This window comes from Camelus bactrianus, chromosome 24, assembly GCF_048773025.1.
Source record: "Camelus bactrianus isolate YW-2024 breed Bactrian camel chromosome 24, ASM4877302v1, whole genome shotgun sequence".
Taxonomy (NCBI): Eukaryota; Metazoa; Chordata; class Mammalia; order Artiodactyla; family Camelidae; genus Camelus; species Camelus bactrianus.
The window spans coordinates 2,147,375-2,172,563 of NC_133562.1; the positions used below are offsets into that span (position 1 = coordinate 2,147,375).

Here is a 25,189-nt window from a genome sequence, read left to right on the forward strand (position 1 = left end):
GTCTTTTCAATTTAATGCTTATTGTAAACATGATTCCCACCCCTAAATTTTGATAACTAAGTATTATTGACTTATGAGCTCAATTTAACAGCTTTTAAGATAATTTTACGAATAACTATTTGGTTTTATACCAACCCTACAAATCTATAAAATAAATACAAAGTACATCAGAAACAGAAAATTTATTTCAGTTTTTAGACTTAAATGTCATATGCTAAAAACTGGACAATCAAGGACTAAACAATATTTTACATTAAAAACAGTCAGAGACAAGAATGTAAGCTCATTAAAAAGGAAAAAAAGACAATCAAAACAATTAATTAGTTTACACATACCAGAGAATATATTTACTCTTTAATGGCATTTTTCCAAGAAACCTAGTGTTTTGATCCACTTTGAAATTCAACATGGGCAGCGAAGTCAACAGACTAAGAAGGTCAACCAAAAAAGTTTTTAAGTGTGTTTTTAAAAAAAACAAAAACAAAAAACACTGCATGATTTAAGAGTAAGACAACACTGCCTACCACAATCCATACACGTGGTATACCTTGTCGGGGAGTACAGCAAAGAAACTAAGGCCCTCGGGTACCTTCCCACAGGGGTCACTGCACCGCACAACTCCAAGGAGCTGACTTGCACACTTTTCTAGGTGAGCGGCGCCCCCACAGTGCACTGCACAACACCTTAGTGGCAGTATGCAGTAGTCCTGCTTAATGTTCATACAGGGCATGTCTTGAGTATGATGCACCGGATAGCTCAAAAGAAAACTGGAAAATTTCGTGTCATTCACATATAGTTCACTTATCCAAACAAAGACATCTATACACTGGTTTGAAAATAAGTTGTTTATAGCACAATAATTAATTGTAAATGTGACAGAAACCACTGGCTAAACAGGAGCCCCTGATAATCTAATTACCTGAGTATGTCCTGTAAGAAGATATAAGTCTCTCCCCCCAATTTTCACTTGTATGTCCTGGTTCTGAATCTACAGAATGAGAAGAGACAGGAGAAAAGAAAAAAGCATACGAAGGGAAATGCAGAATTCAACAAACCAACATTTTTCAAAAGATCACTAGTTAGTCAATGATGTATCATTGTTTTCCCAAAAGATTATATTTTAAAGGTAAAGCCAAAAGTACATTTAAATCACAGGTTTGGCCAATAACTAAGATTTCAGTTTCTTTAACTGGAATATTAAAGTTGAGAAAGTCAACCATGTACCTTGCGATAACAGTTGTCACTGGTGCTGCTTATTAAAACATATCATCTCTTTTGAGGATATATTTTTTTTCAATCTCTGAATAATGATGAAAGAGCCAGTACTCCATCACTGTTTTTTTGTTTAGAATTTGTCTTTAGAAATGACTTTTGAATAATGGACTTACATCATCCTTTTTTGTTCTATGAATACCAAAACTACTCACAAGACAACAGAACATTTTAGACCACAGCATCATTCCAGATCACAAACCTTTCTATAAATGATATACATTTCAAATGGTATGAATTACTACACTGACCACTACTAAAGACCTCTTAGAAAAAAAGCTGTCTAAATCAAAACATTTATCAGCTAAGAACTCAACGAAGACGACAAACAACAATATGGAGAACTGACTTTTGGCAATAAGGCCAGAGCAAATACTTTTACTTTCAAGCAATAAGCTATCTTAACTCAATATTATTCTGATCTTCACATTTTCAATCTACTGGCTTACACTTTTCTCTCCAGGATCATTATTATAGACATTATTCATTTTTTAGGTGTAAGGAAATAAAAATGTTGGGAGAAAATCAATTTAGAGAACAAGTAACCCCTAAACACAGTATTTGAAAAATTTAAAGATAAGCCTAAAAGTTTAGTAATAAGGATCATTCAACTGAAAGAGAAATCATTAATAACATTTAGACCAATTCTAGAGCAAATGGGTAAATGAACTGAATTACAAGCCTTTCAATAAATACTTGTATTTCAAAATTAACACATTAAGTCAGCAACTAGAAGAATATCATGAAGAATATTTGACATTTCGTTTAAAGACAAGTAAAAATTTAAAAAGGCCTCCATAGACTGGAAAGCAAAGAAAAAGTGGCAATCAATAAGCTACACCAACAAACTGAATCAAATGGATTATTGGAGCAGATATTACTGTGACAGATTGAAGAATGAGGGATAAAATGAACTCTCGGTTATATTCATTAATATAAGAAAGTAGTTTAACAGTTCATCCAAACCTTCCTTTGGCAGTAATTAATCCACTCTGACTCCTTAACACTCTCTGGCTCTTACTCAAATAAGTATGTTTATATTTGGAGCATCTGAATGTCTATTCTATAAAAATTTAATTAAGAAGCTAGAAAATTTAAAACTTCCATATCCTGTCCTTTTACTCAACCACTTCTTCCTTCAGTGCTCTACTGAGACCAGACCACAATGAGATTATTGCTACCTATGAGGTTTTTGTAAAACACTGAGTACTAAGTAGAGCAATTCTCTCTCCCCAGTAAGTTCTTGGCAGCAAGGCAAGACGAGCAATATTTGTATTTTAAAAGCCATCTTTTTTTTTAATTGAAGTATAGCTGGTTTACAACATTGTGCTGACATCAGGTGTACAGCAAAGTGACTCAGTTTTATATATATGTATATATATATTTCAGATTATTGTCCATAATAGGCTATTACAGATATTGAATATAGTTCCATATACAGTAAATCCTTCTTGTAAAAGCCATTATTTTAAGGTAATATTCTGTTTTGGATTGCAAGAGAACAAGAAAAATATCAAGAATGATTTTTAAAAGTTTGCACTGGGTATTTCAAAATTTTTATAATAAAACACAGGGGGGAATAGATGGGATTAAATCTATAATAAGTAATCTCCATGAAAATCACCAAAAGATGACTATCCTTATTAAGCAAAGCACTGATTTTATCTCCTACTTTAACACAGTTACCAGAAAAATCATGTTTCCTTTTTTATATAAGTTTCCCTTTCCAAATTTGCTTGAGTCATATTAAATAGGGTAAATCCTTTAATGGCATCTGAAGCCTCAGGAAAACAGAACTTTTAAGGCTGGCCAGTAGAAATTTAGTTTAAAACATTTGAACGTGTTCAACAACCGCCACCGTGGACTTTGGGAACAGATCGTACTGTGCCCCTGTGGATTTTCTCATACCACGCTTACTTACATATGCCAAAAGAAAAATTAGTAAGTAAATAAATAATGCTTACTAAGAGGAAACAAATATTTTTAAAAAGTAAAGAATGTTGTATTTTTCTGCTTATTTAAACAGGCAAACTAAAATGAAGTACTACTGGTTTAACCCTGAAGAACGTTAGATCTATCACATCTAAAGGAAAACGTGCTCCGATGTTATCTGAGGCTGAAGAACAGTGGTACACTCCTGGAGGCTTTATACCTAGGTATAATCATTTTGGAGAAACATCACAGAAATTTTAACCCTTTTAACCCTGTAACCCTACTCCTATGAATGAATAAAAAATAAATAATTCAGGGTATAATAAAGATACAATCTGCTAAGATGCTCTTAACAAAATAATTGCAAGTCTAGTTTGGAGGCCAAGAAGAGACTCCCTCACGTACAGCCTCAAGACAGCTGTTCAGTGCTTTCTCGTCAAGGGACTGTGGCTTTCTCTTGATGCTATTAGATCAGGAAAGAAAATAAATATGATTTTAAGAGTGATAGTGCAGGAATAAAGTTCACTTAGGTAAAATTTTAATAACTATTCGAGGTAACAGTAGTTATCAGTTATTACTTACTGCGCTAAAGTGTGCTATAGAGAAGCAGTACTGTAAGGTGTCCACTCAATATGCACTCTCCCCTTCTCCCACCAGGAATACTCCACCTCTGATCAGGGTGACAACTCGCCCAGCTCCGAGTATGTGACTTTTCAGACTCCCCTGCAACTAGAGAGGCCTAACCAACGTGAGGTACGGGCTGAAGTTCCTAGGAAGGCTGTCTCACCAGCAAAAAGGCCAAGTCTCACTGGGAGAGAGAGACTTCTCTACTTGGTCCTTCCTCTCTTACTTTCTGCCCAGGAAGGGTATCTTGTGACTGTAAGACAAAATATTTAAGGACAAAGCCTATGATGAGCTAAGGGTGCAGAGCAGAAACATGAGAAAAGCCCAGGCCCTGAAGGCATTACTGAACTGCTATACCAACTCCGGCCTGCCTCTGCTTGGTCTCACCGCATTAGACTAAAAACCTCTAAGTCAGTGCTAGCCAGGTTTCTGTTTTAATTAACGTACTGCAAACTGATTTTCACGTTATATCACTCAAAGGTCAGAATTTTCTGAAGCTGGTATTATATGCACTTTAACAGATGAGAAAATTGGGACTCATAATGAACTCAGTTTACCTGGCCAGCGCTAGCAGGGGGCTGAGCAGGGAGTCAACACTGGGCTGTCAGGCTCCAAAGCCTCTGATAATAAACATGATGCTATAAATTACCTCTGTTACAGCTACAGCAATTTACCCTGTCAGGATTCTGCATGAGGGAAGACTGAAAATAAAGGCTAAAAATAAGTGATAAAACAAGCTGATGCAGTAGGTGTAAGAAGTAATTTGTCTTCTAGGTAAGATGTAGATGCATCCATGGGCTCAATGAGTCCCTGTATACACTAGCCTCTCAACATTTCATGGACAAAGTTTATGGGAATTCTGACAGGACAGGACAATGTGGGATAGATACTGGAATGATATAAGTAGATATACTGGAGATTTGTTGAAATGTATAGTATTATGATATAGCTATAAGGACCCATTGGCATGAGTTCAAAATTACACTGCAATTTTCCCCCAAATTTTATCTGTCTAGTCAAGTAATTACTTTTCTAGAAAGTCTTACCTTTCAAAAAATTAAAAAATATTAAATTAAGAATTTAGGAAGTTGAAGATACACTGGGGTATCTCAAAATGAAGACTAAGAGTGACTCGTCCAGTTGATGGCACTGCTGATTCTGAGGACCAGAGCCCTCCTTGGACAATATAAATGTCATTTTAAAAAAGAAATGACTGTGTTTTATAAAAATAATGTATGCTTATTACTTTAAAAATTCAAGGCATATAAAAGAATACAAAGAAGAAAGTAACAAATCATTCCCAAATCCTGGAAATAAAATGTAAACATCTCGTGAGCATCATTCAAAGCCTCTCTCTCTATATATATATATGTATATGTATATGTATATATATGACAGATGAACTAGCAGAGGGAAAGAGAAATCAATTTAAGTAACAATAAGAAAATATCATATATATGTGCTATCTTTAAATAAAAATGTGTAAGATTAATTTTAGTTTAATCCAACATGAAAAAAAACTAGAGGAAATGCTTCTCTATAAGAGACATCACATACTAAAATATATACACACACATATATATAAACATACAGATAAAAGCATTTTAAATAAGGAAAGATAAAAAATTTTAAGTAATAATTTTTAAAAAACCATGTTATTTCAGTTTTAAACACTATCAGTTAATCCCTTGCTACAAGAGATGTCAAGCTGGGTAGCACTATTAGTATTTTTTCCTTATTCCTCCCTCTTTGTTCTTGTATTCTTCACTAAGTCAGGGTTTCCAATGTTTACATTTTTTGTCCAGAAGCCATAATAAGCCCATTAGGTTTAGGCTTAGTTCTACAAGGAAACAGTCTTTGTATTTAAATAATCTTATCTTTCTGTATGTGTGTTTATATACACCTTGTGTGAATATGCATTTAGGTAAAGAATACGACTTAACATCAAATAGCACATAGCATTTCATAACCTACTTTTTCACTTTGTATACTACAAACATCTTTCCATGTCATACTGCATATTCTTCCACAGTGTTATTTTTAAGGGTAAAAAATCATTTCTTCATTGAATTTACTATAATTTAACAAATTCTATACTACTTGAACTATGTTCCTTTTTTTGTTATTATAAAGAAAACTGAGATAAACATACTTGAAGATGATTTTTACTCTCATCAGTAATTGTCTGTATAAAATAAATGCCAAAAGAATAAGTCAAATGTTAATAAACTTTTAGTTTTTAATATATGTTGTTATATTTACCTCCAACAAGGTATTCCTGTAATTCAGACCAACTAAAAGCAAGTTCTTATTTCAAACCAGGGACCAGTTTTTAAGTTAGGCCAATGACAATTGTGTTAATCATTATAAACTGTATTTCTTTGACTACTATTAATATACTTTTTTCATATATTTCTTTGGTAACTATACTTTGGTTACTCTGAACTACTTGCCTTTATCTTTTGTTCATTCTCCCATTTTTATGTTTTTCTCTTCACGTTAAAAGAACTTTAACCACTAATAAAAATAAGGGTTGCCATATATGTTGTAAATATTTCTCCCTTCTATAAGTTTATTCTTTATAGTTTTAGCTCACTGTTTAAAATATAATACATTCCATATGAAAACCAATGTTAAATATGAGGTCCAAAGCTATAATTATCTTTCATATGAAAAGTATCACTTAATAGTACTCTGGATTCTATTTTATTCTTTTAATTATGAAAATAAGACAGCTTGACTATAAATAAGACATTTTGCTTTGGGCCTGGTGAAATTCTTAATGCTTTGTATGTGTGTGTGGATGTGTGCGTGTGCAAAAATAAAGCCTTCATCTGTGATTTACTAAAATTTATAAATTCAGACTACCAAAAATATAAACATATGCTCAAGTCCATCAAAGTCTCATTTAAGGTTAGCATGTAACCGTTCCAAAAGAAAAATAAGAGCTTGTTTTATGAAACAGTCTTAAAGAGACAGAGCTGCAAAAAAATCCCATTAAATTCAAATAGTGGAAAAACTGTAGCGGGGGGAAAAGCATATAATCCCATTAATAAAATATAAATTAGATTTGTTTATTCACTGCCTAAAGTTCACATGTCACTAAACCTTTCTCCATTATTTCATGCAAAATAAAAGACAAATAATCCACCTGATCCAATAATAAAACTTCCAATGAGAAGTACATTATTTTAAAACCTTACCTATTTCTAAAAATATTCTTTGAATTTTTCTAAGTCCCTTCTTCAAACTACTAGTAGGAATATCATTGTCATTGGGAAACAAAACCTGGTTAATATAACTGCTTTAGAAATGACGAACAAAAGGACTTCCAAGGAGAAAGCATGAGAAAAGTTAAATCTTGCAAAGCTAAAGGCACATAAGCACCTTCTTCTCAGCCAAGTGACCTAGTGACAGCTGGAGAACAATGCTTAGGGACAAGGAGAGTAAGGCTTCAAAAAAAACAAGATTCTGAACCGTTAGAAGTAGTCTGTGTAACATAAAATGAACAAAGCACATAGTTTCTTAATCACTACAAATAAGCAATTTTCAAGGTTTAAAAATGTCATGAGTGTTTAAGAACAATTTCTAGTTCAAGCTAAGAGAGAGCCAAACACACAAAAGGAAACCTACCTAATAAAAGTGTACACTAAAATAAAGCATTTCTAAAGCTATGTCAACACAGGGGATTTCAAAAGACTTGAGAGTATTTTCACAAATTCTGGAGTCAAGATTATTTCCATACTGATCATTAAGATGGCTAGAAAGATAAAAGGGGGATATGATCTTTGTACATAAACTTAGACTGTAACACTGACTTTCTGTGAGTGTCGCTAAAACATTCTTAAAAACAGTTCATTAATAATATTTCATTCAGGGAATAAAATAATTTTGATAAATATATAACAAACATTCAAGTTCATATTAGTTTCCAGAAATGAGTAGTTCAGGGCTAAAATACAGTCTAGTAATTTATTAGATAGCGGTAGTAATAAGGTTCTGATCTATTATGCATAACTGGGATTGACGATATCAAGTATCCCTGACGTATAAGAGTTTTGAGAAAAAAAGGACTATAAATTGAGCTTAGGCAGCCTCATTATTTTTTTTGTTTTTGGAAGGGACGTATTTCTGACTCATTTCTGAATCTAAAGTGGCTAAACTTTTTTATTTGGTGGGTTCAATAATCTGGCCACAAAAACTCAACAACTTTTTCTCAAATCTACCATATTCTATGCTCCATATCACCGAGTAAAACTTTCATCATTGAAATGCTTCCCAAAAAATTTAGTTCTGAAAATGGTAAGAGGTTTTTAATAAACAATGAGAATAAGAAAAAAAAGCAAATTGTTTTCATCTACAATTAGAAATCATGTTTGGGTGAGGAATATATGAATTTCCACCCCAAAATGATAAACCTGAAATACAAATGTTATTCTATAAAATGGGGTACAAGAGGAATGATAACGAAAATCTCAGTAAAAGAATGACTGAAAATTTACCACAAAACAACAAATTACCCTACCTGTGTCTGAATCTCGATCTTCATTTCTTGATGGGCTGATGGTAAAAGGAAGTTTACGCTTCATGGACGATTTCTCTTTCATCTCCTTGCCCACATCACTTCGATCAATTTTTGGAGTTTTGCTATAGGATGCAATCTTGTCTTTACTCTATTAAAAAATCAAATATGAATAAAGTTATAACAATATTAGCCAAGCCATACGGTATGAAAAATACTTCATGAAGGAAATTTTCAAATGTACACAAAAGCAGAAAGGGTATTTTATTACAAACCGTCATTGTCCTCAATGTCCTCAAGACCCACTTTCAACAACTATAACATTTTTTTCTAACTTGTTTCATATTCCCTTTTACTTAATAATTTTAAAATAACAATAAAACAATGTATCTTTAATATACCAGAAATCTATGTCTAAGTATAAGACAGACATCACCAGTGAACAAATATTTAAATCTGAAAAAGCAATTCTGGATTTAATCAATAAGCAGATTGCATTTTATTAACACCACGTGCCCACTCATGTAGACAATGTATCCTACCCTCACGGTCTACAGTAATTACTAACTCACTCTTAGAATCCAGCACCCAAATTGGTACAGCATATTTAATCGAGCTATGATAACCCTTTGGAAAAACATGCTAGATACTAAGAACTAAGCAACAGAACCTTAGCTGTTGAGTTTAAAAACTGTGATAATAAATGACAGATACCATAATTATAGAGACTTTTCAGAAGCAAACTAGAAGTAGACTCAGACTGCAGAAGATACTAAGCTTTTGATCGAGGACAGAAAGTAAATAAAAGGAAGGAAGAGTAGGGAGGAGCATTAAAAATACTGAATTTTTTTTTAAGTAGAATTTATTAACCAAAAGGTGATTCAAAACGAGCAATGGAATTCAACTTTTAGTGAGTCTCATCACGAAGATGTGAGAGAAGAGGAAAAAAACAAGAAAAAAAAAAGACTGGGATTGAGACTTAAATACAATTCCAGAGGGATATTAAAAAAAATAGCCAAAATTTTTTTAAAGTTACTAAAGAATACTGTATTCATTTTTAGACCATTAATAACTTAAGGCCTGGAAAATGGATTATTTTCTTGGAAAACATGCATTACTAAACACTGGTCATGAAAAAATAGAAAACCGAACAGATCAGTGATCACAGAAGACAATAAACGCAATAGCCATAGATACTATGTTTAAAAAGGTACCTATTCCAGAAGATTTTACAAGAGATTTTTAATAAAAAATTCAGGGAACAGATATTTCCCATTTCATATAAACAATACTAAAACATAAAAATAAGATTAGAAGCTACTCAATCCATTTTACAAGTGCAAAATAAAACAAACACCAAAGAAGAGTACACGTAAATTCCTTATGAAGTAAGTGCAAAAATAAACTTCAATCAAATTTAGTGTCTTAGAAAGATAATACATCATAACCAAGCAGGGTTCACCCAAAGAATATAAAAATAGTTCATTATCAGAAAATCTCTTACAACAATTCATTGTATCAAAGGACTAAGGAAAAATCGTATGATGATCTTAATAGGTTGACAATAACAACTGAATCGATCTACATTCATTCTTGATAAATCTATTAGCAAATTAGGAAGAGAACGTGATTTCCATGTATCTTAACTGGTACAGATTACTGAAGAATAAAAGCCTCATATAATTTATTTCCTAGTTATAAATGAAAATCTTTGTTTTTTCAGTTTTGCTAATAAAAATGGAGCTTAACTGGCATGCCTTTGCTTATAAGGTTGTTGCAAAATGTAGATTTTATTATTCTGGAATGGTGAGGCCAACAGATCAGAGACCACTGCCACTGAAGACAGTCTGTCATTCAAGAGTTACAAAGAAGAGGGGGCAATGCCACACGGGGAAGCACCATGCAGGGTCAGGAGGCAGAGGGAGAAGAAGGAAATATGAACAAAAGCTTACACTGTGGTTTTCACAGGAAGGAAAAGGCAAGGCAGAGTAAGCAGGTTTAGGATTGGCTAGTTTGAATAATTTCAGCAGGCTCTGGGGTTAGGTGTTGTTTTTCCAGTTGTCTGGTAACTGGCTCTGAGACGATTATTAGAGCAGTGGGACAGTGGCCCAGAGTGTGAGAGCTGGATAAGATGGACTCCAGACAGGTCCGTTTGCATATGAAAGGTGTAGTACCAACTGAGTTGTTCACTGTCTCTGAGAACTGACTAGTCCTGGGAAGGGCAGTCTCCCCAGGGTCAGCAAGGCCCCAGATGTCGAAGCATCAGAAATAAAAAGGCATGATTAATAAAAAGGTTAACCAGCAAGGTTCTAGAGATTTGCCTTAGAAATATGAGTCTTTGTTATTAACGAAAGAATCTAATAAAAACATAAAGATGTCCCTTCTGCCTTGCACCTGCATACATAAAGATACTGTTCTGGGCCATAAAAGAAATCAACTTGAGAGTATATTAAGTGAAAAATGTTCACAAGAATATATTCATCATGCTCTCCTGTGCAATATCGAATATGGTGATCAGTGTGAGCATCCATACCCACTACCAACTTACTCTGTTCTCTAAAATAAAATTATCCTTGAAAGTGTTACTTGAACAAAGTGTTTTTGTTGAGATTTTTGCCACTTTAAAAATTATTTTCAGATCCAGAGAAAGTAACTTTCAAAGGAAATAGTTACTTGTGGTTGTCTGGAAATTTCTGTATTATCAAATGGTACAAATATTCTGACAATTCAGGAATCACTGGCACATTCTTCTTTCATATCGATGACATAATATGCCTAACAGAGTCACACTTTTTAATTTTGAAGTACTCTGTCTTTTTCACTTATATTAATGTTTTTCTTTCAATGGCAAGACAAGAATGACCTCCTATCACTGCTGGTATCAAATGATGTGCTAGTGGCCTTTATCAACTCAGCAAGATAGAAAAATGAAGAGGTAAAAAATTACCTAGAAAAAAAGAAAATTTTAAAAAACACATACAACTCTAGAGGGATATAAAACAAACGTTGCTGGCTGTCTGCGGCAACGGCGTTACCAGTGTTGGGGGACAACGCTTCATGGCTCCCCTGCATTTCCACATGTCCTGCAAGCAAATGCTCTAAATCCTTTTATTCTGGACTGTCTTTTCAAGGGTATCTGTATAGAGAACAGCCTTGGAAGACACAGATAGTGTCTCCCTCTGGAGCAGAGGGAGATCAGATCTGTTTTGTTTTTTATAATAAATAATTTCTCCCATTAGGGCAAAGGTCAGGTAGACTTATCGCCCATTATAAAAGATTTGGGGTTCCTTTCCTGTAACACAATCTGCTGTATATGTAGTTGTCACTTGGCCCTCTTTGGGACCCTCTGTGAGAAACAGAGCTCATAGACCAGGCACAAATGCTGATGTACGGTTACTGCTGTTGCTATGACAAAACTTTCCTTTATCTGACTCAGGAGTCTCATGTCTTCTGCCAGAATCCATGAAACTAATTAGCGTGCAAGTAGGGTAGGGTAAAAGAGCCTTCGTGGTTTTTGGTAAGGCAATTTCTTTTTTCATTATTCTTACATATGTTTTCTAATTTTTCTACAATGAACATGTATCGTATTACTTAAATAATAAAAGAAAATTTCTTGATTATCATGTGGAGAAAAGCTAATGAAGGTCTGAACTATACTGATGATGAAAAGGACAGGACAAAGCTATTTAGAAAGATAAGTAAGATCCACTCTCATAGTTTATGAGTTTAACCCAGATTTTACATTATCAGAAGAGGTTTTATAAGATTTTGTTTCACAAATTATGAATACTAATTCATAGCTAAAAACTTCAGTGGAAAGAATTTCAAACTAAAACCAATAGGTAAAACCCCCACAGATTAGCAGTTAAAAGACAAATATTTGAAGAATTTTGAGCAGACATTTTTGATGAACGCTGACCACTATAGTATTTAATGAGGTAATGAAAGCACTTTATATAAAAAGTATATTGCTATAGCATGTAATTATTATTTAAAACTATGGTCTATTTAAATGCATTTAAGAAATTAAATTTTGGTTCAGCTTAACTTATTAATTTAAAATCTCATAACAGCAATGTCTGTATCACATTAAACTGTAAATAAGGTCTCTATTTACTTAACAGAACTATATATTCATTTCTAAAAATTTTATGGAAGAAAAAACTCAGCAGAAGCTAGAGGCTGGCTTCAAGGCCACTCACTCACTAAGAAAAGACAATCCTAAAAATATGCTTTGCAAATAAATGAGTAATAGTCATGCTACCTTCTCTCCTACTGTCCCTTCTAACCATATTTTGTCATAAGAAGCAGTAATAACATGGTCTATAAGCAGGAAATTTGGAATGGAAATTATGGTCCTCTTTAAGGTGCAAACAGGCAGTCAAAAAATCTATTTAAAACTGAAGAAAATTATTTCTAACAACAGCTTCTGATGGTAAGCTGCTCGGAAACCCCAAAGCATGTCAGGAAGCACCATGCATGTTGCCTTGGAAGAGCTTCTGACTCTTACCCAAACAAACGTAGTCTTGAAAAATTACTGAATGATTGAGACTGAGAACAGTTGAATATATCCTTTTACATAGGCCAAATGTTAATAAATGAGGAATTTAATAGTTTGCATTTATTCTTCGTGTTTATTTTATATATCTAATGATTAATAAGTATTCTTAACTTTCCTAAGCAATGTTTTTAATAGAAATACAGTAGTAAAAAGTTTGCTTTTTGCTTGCCTGTACACTTTAAAGAAATCACATTTTTATGATGGCAATGCTCAGGACTACTGTATATTTAGTGACAATTTTCAAAAATATACAAAGTACCTAGGAAGAATAAAAGCTTCAACAACCTTAGCCTTGTAAATTCAAATCCAAAAAACTGACATCAAGTAGCTCAGATGTAATTTCACAAATGCAACCTTCACTACATTTAAACATTTAGAAATAAACATTTTAATTCTTTCCTCAAATCTAACAACACTGTATTCTAACAACTCTACTGAACTGACCTTTATCAAGGTCACTGGTAAGGAGTCTCACTGGATAAAATCCAATGGCCCCGTCTTCCCTATTAGCTTCTGGGGCGTCTGGCAACAGACACCCACTCTGACTTCTCTGGGTAACTTCTCCGGCTTCTCTCTCTGTTCTCCTTGCTCCTCCCCTCCCGACTCCACCTGAAACCTTTGAGTTCCTTAGGGTACACTCTTCTCCACTCTTGTCCTACTCCCTCTGGGTGACACCTCCACACCTATGGCTCATTCTCCCACAAATCCTCATGGATTTACTTCTAGTCTAGCTGTTTCAAGCTCTAGACTCATATCTAACTGCCTACTGACACTTCTACTTGAATGTTCCAAAGGCAACTTAATTCAACAAGTACAAACCAAACATTCTTCTCGAAACAATCTGCTCCTTTTTCTGAATGCTCTCTCGGAATAGTCCAATCAACCTCTGAGTAGACCCAGACTACTTTTTCTACAGACCCAAGTAAGTTTAATTAATTCAGTGTCTTTTAGATCTGCCAGTTTCTTTGCATCCCCACAGCCACGGCCCACACTCCCTTTTCCTTAGGGTTTTAAATAACACTGTCTCTGGACTCCACCATGGCCCTTCCCTTCTGCTCAATGGCTACAGGATAAAATTCAAGATCTTCAGCAAGGCACACAAGGCCATAATGAACCGTCCTAACTTTATGCACTAGTTTAACACACTCCTGTCTTTTTCACAGCCCCCGTTTAGACTGCCCCTTTAACCCCATTTTTCTGCTGGTCACGTACTTATTTATCCTTGAGAATCCAGATTAAGCACCTTTCCTACCCCTGAACACCCTAGAACTGACTGCTTCTCTCCTTTTCACTCGAATACTTTCATTAGTGTGCTTCTGACGACAGCACAGACATCCACAAAGTATGGTTCCTGAGAACATTTCAGGGGATCTGCAAGGTCAGAAATCTGCTCCCAATAATATTAAGATGTTAGTGTATCTTTCCCATTCTCTAAAGAATGTACATTTGAGTTTTCTAGCGACCACATGACACGTGGTATCAGAACATATGGACTGCAGAAGTAGATGAGAATCTGGCTACCTTCTGTTAAGCTACACATAGAAGATATCTTCAAAACAACAACCCTCTTCTAACTTATTTTTTTTTGTGTTGGTGTGTATATATATATATATAGTTGCTTTTCAAAGAAATACATTACTTGTGTTAACGTGTAATAGTTTTATTGTTTTTTAAAGCAATTAGTGAACATTTAAATTTTTTGTTTTAATGTCTGGTATTGTAAATATCAGCAGACATGTCCACATATAAAAAAACCCTTTGGGCTCCTCAGTTACGTTGAAGAGTATCAAAGGGTCCTGAGAGCAAAACATTCCAGACACACTGGTAGAGTAATCAGTTACATGTCCTCAAAAAAAGATTTAGGCTAGGACTTGATCATTCATTGTTTTATTCCAAGGGCCACAGGAGACGCACATAACACAACAGGCATCCCATATAAGGTTTGCTGGATAAGGTGAATAGGTCAACGGAATCACTCTCCTTAAGATTTGGCATATTAAAATACATCTGGGGAGAACTTCTGCCTATGGTAGAGTAAAGATATTGGCTACTTATCTCCCCAAGAGAACAATCATAAACCTGAACAAAGCTGTCAAAAACAACCATTTCAAGGCTCTAGAAATTGAACAAAAGCAAACAACAAACTGAGAAGCATTTTCTTCAAGAAAAACTGGTGAACTACAGGTAAGAACAGTGAGTGAATTTGGAATTCTTGCCTGGGGTGGTTCTCATTCCCTCACCAACGCTTAATTTGCATGAAGTGGTACCAGGGTGGGGCTGGCAATGAAAACCAGCATCTTTCTTTGCTGCCAGAGAGTCGACCTGAACTGGTAAAGGAGGCCAAAAACCTACCACCCAGCTACACTGTTGCTAAAAATAGCAAAGAGGGTAGGAAAGGGATGGAGGGGAAAAAACCACAGTTCTACCAGCTTAAGGTTGTGTTCACACTAAGCTCGGCACCCACCCCTCACTCACGGGGACGCTGTGTGCACGTGCAGGGAAGACCTGTGAGGTCCAAGCTCTCTACACCATCCTTAGTTGACTAGGAGGCCGCACACAGAAGGGAAGACCTGGGTAAGCCCAAAAGAAAGTAAGTATTAGGGCAGATTTGAAAAATGCCTGAACACTGAACACACTCCCCAACACACATGCAAGTATGTCAGTGGAAGGTGGAAGTCTTACCAGCTCATGGTGTTTGTGCACAACCTTGGACCAACTGATGGCTGCTAACTGACCTATGCAGACCCAGGGCAACCCCTAGAAAGCAAGGCTAAAAGCAAACAAACAACTCCCCCTAAAATGGACACCAGTGGTCATGACAAAATGACAAATACCTGCAGAAAAATGCCTGACATTTTACTAAAAACAAACAAACTAGCAACAATTACAATTCTAAGGGGGGAAATAATGAAAATCCAGAGCTGCTATAGTTTGACCTAAACTGTCCAATTTTCAATAAAAATTAAGACAGAAAAGCAAGGGAAAAAAGTATTTAACAGAAACTTCTGAGTGGGTCAAGAGAGCAGCTATTAGAAAGAAAGGAAAGAAAGAAAATAATATTTAAAGAATTAAAGTATGACAATAATGACTAATCAAATAGAGACTATCAATAAAGAAAAATTACACAGAGAAGATCTGAAAAGCAGAGTGACTGAAAATGCATCAGGTATGTTCAACAGCAGGTATGAGATGGCAAAAAAACAACAAAAAAAACAGAATCAGTAAATTAAACACCTCAAATTTCATGAAAACAAATGATCTACAAGAAACTCAACAAACCATAGGCAGGATAAACACAAAGGGATCCTAAACACATTACAGTCAAATTGTTTAAAGGCAAAAGAGAAGAGTAACGAAAAAAATCATCACAATTAACAGCTGAATTCTCATAGAAACAGTTAAAGCGAGAAAGAAGTGGGATGACAATCCACTAAAAGGGAAAAGTCAAATAAGAATTCTGTATCTATAGAGACAGAAAGAGATTTAGTGGTGTCTAGGGCTGTGGGATTTGGGGACAGAATGGGGAGTGAGTACATAGGGTTTCTTTTTCAGGTGAAAATGTTCTAAAATTGAAAGAGGTGATGACTGCACAACTCTGTAAACATACACTAAAAACTACTGGATTATTCATTTTAAATGAGTAAATTGTATGGTATGTGAATTACATCTCAATAAAGCTGTTTTTTAAAAATGGCAAAATCAAGATATTCCTAAATCAATGAAGACTAAGAGAAATCACAGCTGAAGATCTGTCTTATAGTAAATAATAAGAAAAATTCTTATAGACTGTAAGGAAATGACACAAGAGTACTCTGAATTCACAGGAAGAAATTAAGAGTGCCAAAATTGATAAATTTATAGGTAAAAACAAAACACTGTATAAATATATATTTCTCTTTTCTTCTCTTATTCCTTAGGAAGACTGTATAAAACAGTAATTATAACATTCTGTTTTGGGGTGAATAACAAATGTAGATGTAATCTATATTACATAGGTAACACAAAGGACGGGAATGAAATGTAGCTATACTGGAGCAAGGTTGCTATATTTTACTGGAATTAAGTCAACATTAACCTGGGTAATTAGCATGCACATTATAATCCCTAGATCAACATTTTAAGATTATCATTCAAGAAACATAGTTTAAAAAAATCAGAAAAATTTAAACAGTATACTGAAAAATATTTTTTAAATAAAGGCAGCAAAGATGGGAGAGAAAAAAGACATGAGATACCTAAGAACAGAGTAAAATGGGAGATAAAAATCCAACCTTAGCCATAATTACATTAAACGTGAGTGGATTAAACATTGTAATCAAAAGCAGAGACTGCCAGTGCAATCAAGCAAGAAAAAAAAAATGAAAGTATTTATACTGGAAAAAAAGTTCAATTATCTTCACAACCAGAAGACATAATTCCACATGTAGAAAATCCTAAGGAATCCTCAAACTTTTTGAACCAATAAATGAGTTCAGCAAGGTCTAAGGATAAACAACCATGATACAAAAATATTTGTTTCTATATACTAGCAATGAAAAAGCCAAAAAGAAATTATCCACAACAGCATCCAAAAGAATAAAATACTAATAATTTAACAACAGAAGCACAAGATTTGTACACTGACAACTATAAAGCATTGCTCAAGAAAAATGGAAATCTAAATAAATGGAGAGAGATTCTGTGGTGATGGATTGGAAAACATATTGTTAAGATGCCAATACTATTCAAAGTGATCTACAGATTTAATTTACAGATTCAATACAATCTCTATAAAAATTCCGGCAAGATTTTTTTGTGAAAACTGACAAGCTAATTCTAAAATTTATATGGAAATGCAAAAGACCCTGAATAGCCAAAAGGATTTTTGAAAAGAACAAAGTTGAAAACTTATGTTTCCTGATTATGAAAGCGGATTTGGGGTTGTCTGGGGTTTGGGGTGGCAACGGAAAAACACAGCAAATGGGCATAAGGATCTTTTAGCAATGATGGAAATGGTCTAAACTGGATTATGATGATGGCTATGCAATTCTATAAACTTACTAAAAATCACTGAATTGCACATTTAAATGGGTGGTGAATTTTATGGTAAATAAATTATACCTCCATAAAGCTATTAAAAAAAAAAGATTTGTACACAGATGTTCATAGCAGCTTTATTCATATTTCCCAAACTGGAAACATTTCAGATGTCCTTCAACAAGAAAATAGCTTAGGGGAGGAAAAGGACTTAAAAGGAAGAAAACAAAACAAAAAGAAAAATTCAAAGGTAATGTATAAAACTAACTAGATAAGGAGAGACTAGGGATAGTGAGACTAGTTAGGAGACAGTTGCAAAAGTCTAAATAAAGGTTCTGAGGTACTAAATTGAGTAGGAATGAAGAAAGATAGATGTAAAAGGAGAGAATCACGGGTCACTAGCAATGACTAATGATAAAACAACAAAATAGTTAACATTTATTGGGCACTTACTATGTATCAAGCATTGCATTAAGTACAATACTTAAGTCATTTCACTGTCACAACAATTCTATAAAGCTCTACTGTCTATTAATAGAGAGATACACTGAAGTTGAAAGTGTTCGTGTAAATTTATCCGAAGTTACAGATATGGAAAACTGAATAGCTACTGTATATGTGTTTCACCACCAGGGGTCAGAGAAGAAATGACTAAGGACTTGGATCCCCCATCCCCCCACTGCCCCCTGGCTCAATGATTACTTCTCAAGTAATTGTGCGATATTAGTAATCATGTTATCTTAGGGAAAGGAAAACAATCTCATCCCTAGGAATCCAATTTACCTCTAAGGGGCTTAGATAAACAGTCTGAATTGATCTGGCATCCATACTGCTTTTTATTTTGTGAGTAATTACCACAAATACTAATCAGGAGTCTTTTTCATAATTTCCAAAGAGTAAACAGATCTTTAGCATACTCATGTACCTTTCTTCCATACGGTTTTTCTACCATATTGCTGTCACTGTCAGAATTTTCACTTTGAACTGGTTTTGTGAACCCAGATTTGGGCATCTTACAGCTGTTCAGCTAGCTTCCACCTTTATCAGTCTTCTCATCCTGGATCTGTAAAAAATGGATATAGAAGGGTTATTTGTATACATATGCAATAAAACCTACTTAAAGTTTATGCACCACAATTAGTGTAATTTCCTCTATGTCTCTATAAAATAATTAATTTTCTCAGAGAGGCTAATCAAGCCTAAAATAAATTTTCATTTAACAATTTGAGCTTCTAATTAAAGCTTCCTTGTTCAAGTCCATTCAGTTTGCCACTGAAAAGAAGAAAAGAGAACTTCCATATTTCTTCCCATCTTCTCCAGACTAATATCTAACATCAGTTTCCTGGATAACGAGCAGCAGTCCAAGTAAGCAAAGTGTTTGCCATTCCAGCATGGTTTCAATGCCAGGAGCTCCTAACAGATTCTGCAGTAGTTCTGCACTGGTCTGGAAATTATTTCTGAAGACCCAACCAGTAACTTGATAGGTTTGATCAGTAATTTTATAACATCTAATTCTATTTTAAATTAAATTAATTAAGTCCTTACTACTTAAAATCCCCAGAGTGGTTTATTTTCATTCACCGAACTCCCAGACATCTATCCCCAGGTATCCAGTCACTCTACTGGCCTATCTGTTGATTTAATCCTTATCATACTGTACTATAGTTACCACTTCATGTATCATTTTCTTTCCAACTTATTCAGCCTTCTGTCTCCTGCTCTGCAAGCTGATTTAATAGGCCAAAGAACTTCTTGGAAGGTTTTGCTTGAGAGATCCAGAAAAAATTCCCAAAAGGGACTTTTACATAAGAAAGGGGAAGCCATGAGACTATACCTGTGTTGCTGTCTGATGACCTATTAGCCACATGTGGTTGCTGAAAGTTAAATTAAAGTTGCTACCAAATGATACAGTGCAGACACATATTTCTATTACCCCAGAACGCTCTACAGCACAGCACTGGGCTAAACTGAGGATGTTGGCCAATGGGACTGTGACATGAGCCACAATCACAAGCAGAGTAACTGGCAAGCCTAATTTTAACTATTTCATGCTATAAATTTCCTATAGATGGGTATTACAGACTTAAGTAAGCTACATTCTAGTATCTATATGAATTATTAAAACTCAGGTATCTTGAACAAAAAACCAGTAAAATCTATGCTCTTCAAATTGTTCTACTGGTGCTTTAAAATTAGTTTGGTTTCAACAGAAACAAAACCAAAATCCCTTAACTAAACTGAATTAATTGATAAAATATAAAAAAAACTAGTAGGTTAAATTAACCTGGATATAGCCAAATTAGAGTATATTTCAACAAAAAAAAAAGCTGCCAGACTTTAAATAATTCAAATCTTCCATTTATAGATAAGGAAACAAGGAAACAAAGGGAAATTTTTGACACTACACACAAAAGGCAAAGTTTCCCTGACAGCCACTTAACGGATTCGGCTATTACCATATAAACAGAATCACTTAAACTTAGCACTGTCCTCAGAGCTAGCTTACAGAGTTAGAGTTACAAGTCATATATAAACACAAAAGTTCAGACTCAAAAGCAAAACTGAGCTGCATACTATCAACAGGCATTAACCTAGGTGAGACCATGAAGATAAAGCATTATCTTCTGTAGATTAAGCAAAAAAGTTATCGGTGAATGAAGACGTGTTGTATTTCGTCAGAAAATTATACATGACAATAAATTTATATTAATGGGCTGTATGTTTTAAAAAGCTTGTATTATTTTTCAATGAGTTTATTTGGAAAATTTCAGCACTAACAACAGAAATCGCAATTGGATTTTAAAACTATAACTTCAGTCAAGGAAGCATTTAGTATATAATTAGGTTCTGGGCCCATGATATATACTGTAATCACTGGAACAATCAATACACAAAGAGATAATCAAAATCACATTAGGTAAATTAAACCTGAATATTTAAAAATGTACAAATAACCCAACAGAAGGCAGGAAAAGAAATACTGAGGAATAAAAAACAGAAGAAACAAAACAGCAATAAAATGATAGAACTAATGCAAACAGCAATAATTATATAAAATGCAAATACTTTAAACACACCAATTAAAAGCTAGAGACTGTCAAAAAAAATGACAAAACTATATGCTACTACTAATAAGAAATTCACTTCAAATATAATGGTATGAGTAGGTTAAAAGTAAAAGAATGGAAAAAGATATGCCATGCAAGCATAATCAGAGGAGAGCTGGAGGGACTATATTAACATCAGACAAAAGAGATCTCAAAGCCAAGAGGAACACACCATATACTGATAAAAGGATCAGTTCACTAAATGTGTATGCAACTAGCAGCATAGCTTCAAGTACAGGAAGCAAAACCAGATAGAACTGACAGGAGAAATAAACAAACTGGTAAGACTTGGAAGCTTCAATTACTCTCTCAGTAAGACAGAAACCAACAAGGTTATAAACGAACTAAAAAAAATGCCAGTGATTCAGATTGACTGGATCTAATTGACATTTATAGAAAAATCTACACAACAAACAGAATACTCATTCTTTTCAAGGGCACATAGAATATTCAGCAAGATAGGCCACATCACGGATCATAAACAAATGTTAATAAAGTTAAAATAATTAAAATCATACAGAGTTTGTTCTCACACAATAAAGAAGTTAAACCAGAACCAATTATAGAAATATAGTATGAATATATCCAAATTAAAAAAAAGAAAAACCAATGAAAATGAAAAGTGGTTCTTTAAAAAAAAAATCAATAAAACATATACATCTCTCAGCCAGATCTTTTAGAAATAAAATAGAGGAGCCCTACATAACCAAAACCAACAATGAAAGAGGGAACATCACTACAGATTCCATAAATACATAAAGGATAATAAAGAAATATTATAAACTTTATACAAATAAATTCAACAAATTAAATGAAATAGACAAAACAGAATCTCAACAACTTGAAACTCACTAAAGAAATTGATTTCACATTTAAAAACAGAGAAAACTCCAGGCCCAGAAGGCATCAATGGTGAATTCTATACAACACGTAAGTAAGAAATAACGCCAATTTCTACACAAACTCTCCTGAAAAAGAAAAGAGAAAGGAACCTATTTTATGACACCATCAACACCCTGATACCAAACCAGAATAGTCTTTTACAAAAAAATTATAGACCAATATACCTCATAATCATATAACAAAAAATCCTCAACAAAGTATTAGCAAACCAAATCCACCAACGTAAAAAAGATGTTACATAATGACCAAGTGGGATTTATACCAGGAATTAAAGGTCAGCTTAATGTCTGAAAATCAATCTATATAATTCACAGTATTAAAAGACTAAAAGCAATAAATAAATAACCATTTCAACACCACAGGAAAAGCTTTTTGATAAAATTTAATATTCCCATTAATGGACGAAACTCAGCAAACAGAATTTGAATATTTTCTTTTTCTCCTAAGATCAACAATGAGGCAAGGATGTCTGCTCTTGTCACTTTTCACCCACAGCTTTACTAATGTATAATTGACAAATGAAAATTGTATATGTTTAAGGTGTACAATGAGATGATTTATGTGAAATGATTAGCACAATCAAGCTAATTAACATATGCATCTCTTTACATAGTTAGCATTTTCTGTGCATGTGCAGTGAGAACACTTAAAATCTACTCTCAGCAAATTTCAAGGATACAATACAGCATTATTGACTGTACATTAGATCCCCAGAACTTATTCATCTTACAAGTGAAAGTTTACGTCCTTTGACCATCATCTCCATTTCACCCACTCCCCAGCCTCTGGCAACCACCACCCTACTCCCTGGCTCTGTGATTTCAACATTTTTAGATTCCACAGCTAAGTAAGATCATAGCGTATTTATCTGTCGGTTTATTTCACTTATATAGCATGTCTTCCAGGTTCAACCCTGTTGTGGCAAACAGCAGGATACATGTTTTTAATGGCTGAATAAATCCCACTGTAAATATACACAGTTGACCCTTGAGTAACACACACAGGTTTGAACTGTGAAGGTCCATTTATACGTGGGTTTTTTTTTTTCCCAATAAATACATACTACACTATCCAGGGTTGGTTGAATCAGAGAACGTAGAACTGCAGATAGAGAGAGCCAACTGCAAAGTTATACACAGATTTTTGATTGCACAGAGGACTGGTGTCCATAACCCCCACCCAGTTCAAGGGTCAACATTTTTTTATCCATTTATCCATCAACAGGTTGATTCTATACTTTGGCTACTGTGAATAATGCTGCAATGAACATGGGGTAATGGGGTAACATACAGAGAATACTACTTTCATTCCCTCTGAACATATACCTGAAAGTAGGATTGCTGGATCAGACAGCAGTACTACTTCTAATTTTTTGAGGAATCTCCATCCTGTTTTCCAAAGTGGCTGCACCAATTTACATTCTTACCAACAGTGTGCAAGGGACCCTTTTTGTCACACCCTCACCAACGCTTACTATCTCCTGTCTTTTTGGTAACAGCCATCCTAAGAGGTATGTGGTGTTATCTCCTAGTGGTTTGATTTGTGTTTCCCTTATGATTAGTGATGCTATATGTACCTTTACATATATGTATGTCCTCTTTCAAAACAACGCCTGTTCAGGTCCTTTGCCCATTTTTTAACTGTTTCTTTGTTGTTGCTGTTGTTTTGTTTTGGTTTTGCTTGAACTGTATGAGTTTCCTTACATATTTTGATATTACCCGCTTCTCAGATGTATGGTTCGCAAATATTTTTCTCCCATTTCATAGGCTGCCTTTTCATTTTGTTTCCTTCGTTGGGCAGAATATTTTTTATCTGATATAGTCCCACTTACTTTTGCTCTTGTCTGTGCTTTTGGTGTCATGTCCGTGAAACCACTGTTAAGACTAATGCCAAGGAGCTTTTTCCTTGTATTTTTTTTGTAGGAATTTTATGGTTTCAGGCCTTGCATTTATTAATCTATTTCAAGTTAATTTTTGTATATGACATATATGAGGCCAATTTCATTCTTTTGCACGTGGATATCCACTTTTCCCAACACCACTTACTGAAAAAATATCTTTTTCCCATTTTGAGTTCTTGGCATTCTTGTCAAAGATTAGTTGACTGTATGTGTGGGTTTGTTTCTGGGCTTTTTATTCTGTTCTATTGGTCTGTGTGTCTCTTTTTATGCTAGTACCCTACTGTTTTGATTACTATAGCTTTGCAGTACAGTTTGAAATCTGACAGTGTGATGCCTCCAGCTTTGTTATTCTTTCTCAAGATTGCTTTGGCTATTCAGAGTCTTTTCTGGTTCTACATGAATTTTAGAATTGTTTTTTCTACTGCTGTGAAAAACACCACTGTAATTTTGATAAAGACTGCACTGAATCTGTAGAGCACTTTCGGTAGTACTGTCATTTTAATAATAACTCTTCCCTATCGAACACAGGGTATCTTTCCATTTATTCATGTCTAACTTCTTTCATCAAAGTCATTTACATGTTTCAGTGTACAGATCTTTTACCTACTTGGTTAAAGTATTTCTAAGTATATTATTCTCTGTCATGCTATTATAAACGGGATTTTAAAAAGTTCTTTTTCAGAGAGTTCACTGTTAGTGTAGATAAATGCAATTGCTTTTTGAATGATGATTTTGTATCTGGAAACTCTACTGAAATTATTAGCTCAACAGTTTTCATAGAATCTTTAGGGCTTTTTATATATAAGATCATGCCATCTGCAGAGACAATTTAATTTCTTTCTTTTTGATTTGGATGTCTTTTATTTCTTTTGCCTAAATTCTCTGGTTAGGACTTCTAGTACTATGTTGAACAGAAGTGGTGAGAGTGGACATCCTTGTCTTGTTCCTGACCTTAGAGGAAAAGCTAAAAGCTTTTCACTGTTGAGTATGATGTTAGCTGTGGGCTTGTTACATACAGCCTTTATTATGTTTCAGTATATTCCTTCTATACCTAAGTTGTTAAGAGTTTTTTTATCTTGAAAGGATGTTGAATTTTGTCAAATGCTTTTTCTGCATCTTTTGAGATGATATCACCACTTGTATTCAAAATTATACTTACTGGTAGCCCTAAGTAGTAAAATAAAGCAAGAAAAAGAAATAAAAGGTATATAGCTTGGAAAGGAAGAAGTAAACTGGTCTTATTTCAGGATGAAATGATTGCCTATGGAAACAAAGGCAAAGTATCTACAAAAAGGTTACTAGAACTTATAAGCAAGCACAGGAAGGACAAAGGATACATGGTCAATATATGA

At 34.2% G+C, this 25,189-nt stretch overlaps 1 protein-coding gene across 8 annotated transcripts in view; it reads right to left on the reverse strand.

The window, feature by feature from the left end:
- ANKRD12 (ankyrin repeat domain 12) overlaps positions 1 to 25,189 on the reverse strand; it is a 107,556-nt gene that overhangs the window by 60,612 nt on the left and 21,755 nt on the right. For 6 of the 8 annotated variants that reach the window (XM_074352422.1, XM_074352421.1, XM_074352420.1 and 3 more), the window contains exons 2-4: positions 18,853 to 18,990; positions 8,354 to 8,501; positions 920 to 988 (exon numbers count right to left, since the gene is read on the reverse strand). In XM_074352422.1, the coding sequence (XP_074208523.1) occupies positions 920 to 988; positions 8,354 to 8,501; positions 18,853 to 18,939 (304 nt within the window). In that variant the 5' untranslated portion in view covers positions 18,940 to 18,990. Of the gene's footprint in view, positions 1 to 919; positions 989 to 8,353; positions 8,502 to 15,386; positions 15,482 to 18,852; positions 18,991 to 25,189 lie in introns of those variants that run through there. The other 2 variants (XM_074352425.1, XM_074352424.1) reach the window with 2 other exon arrangements.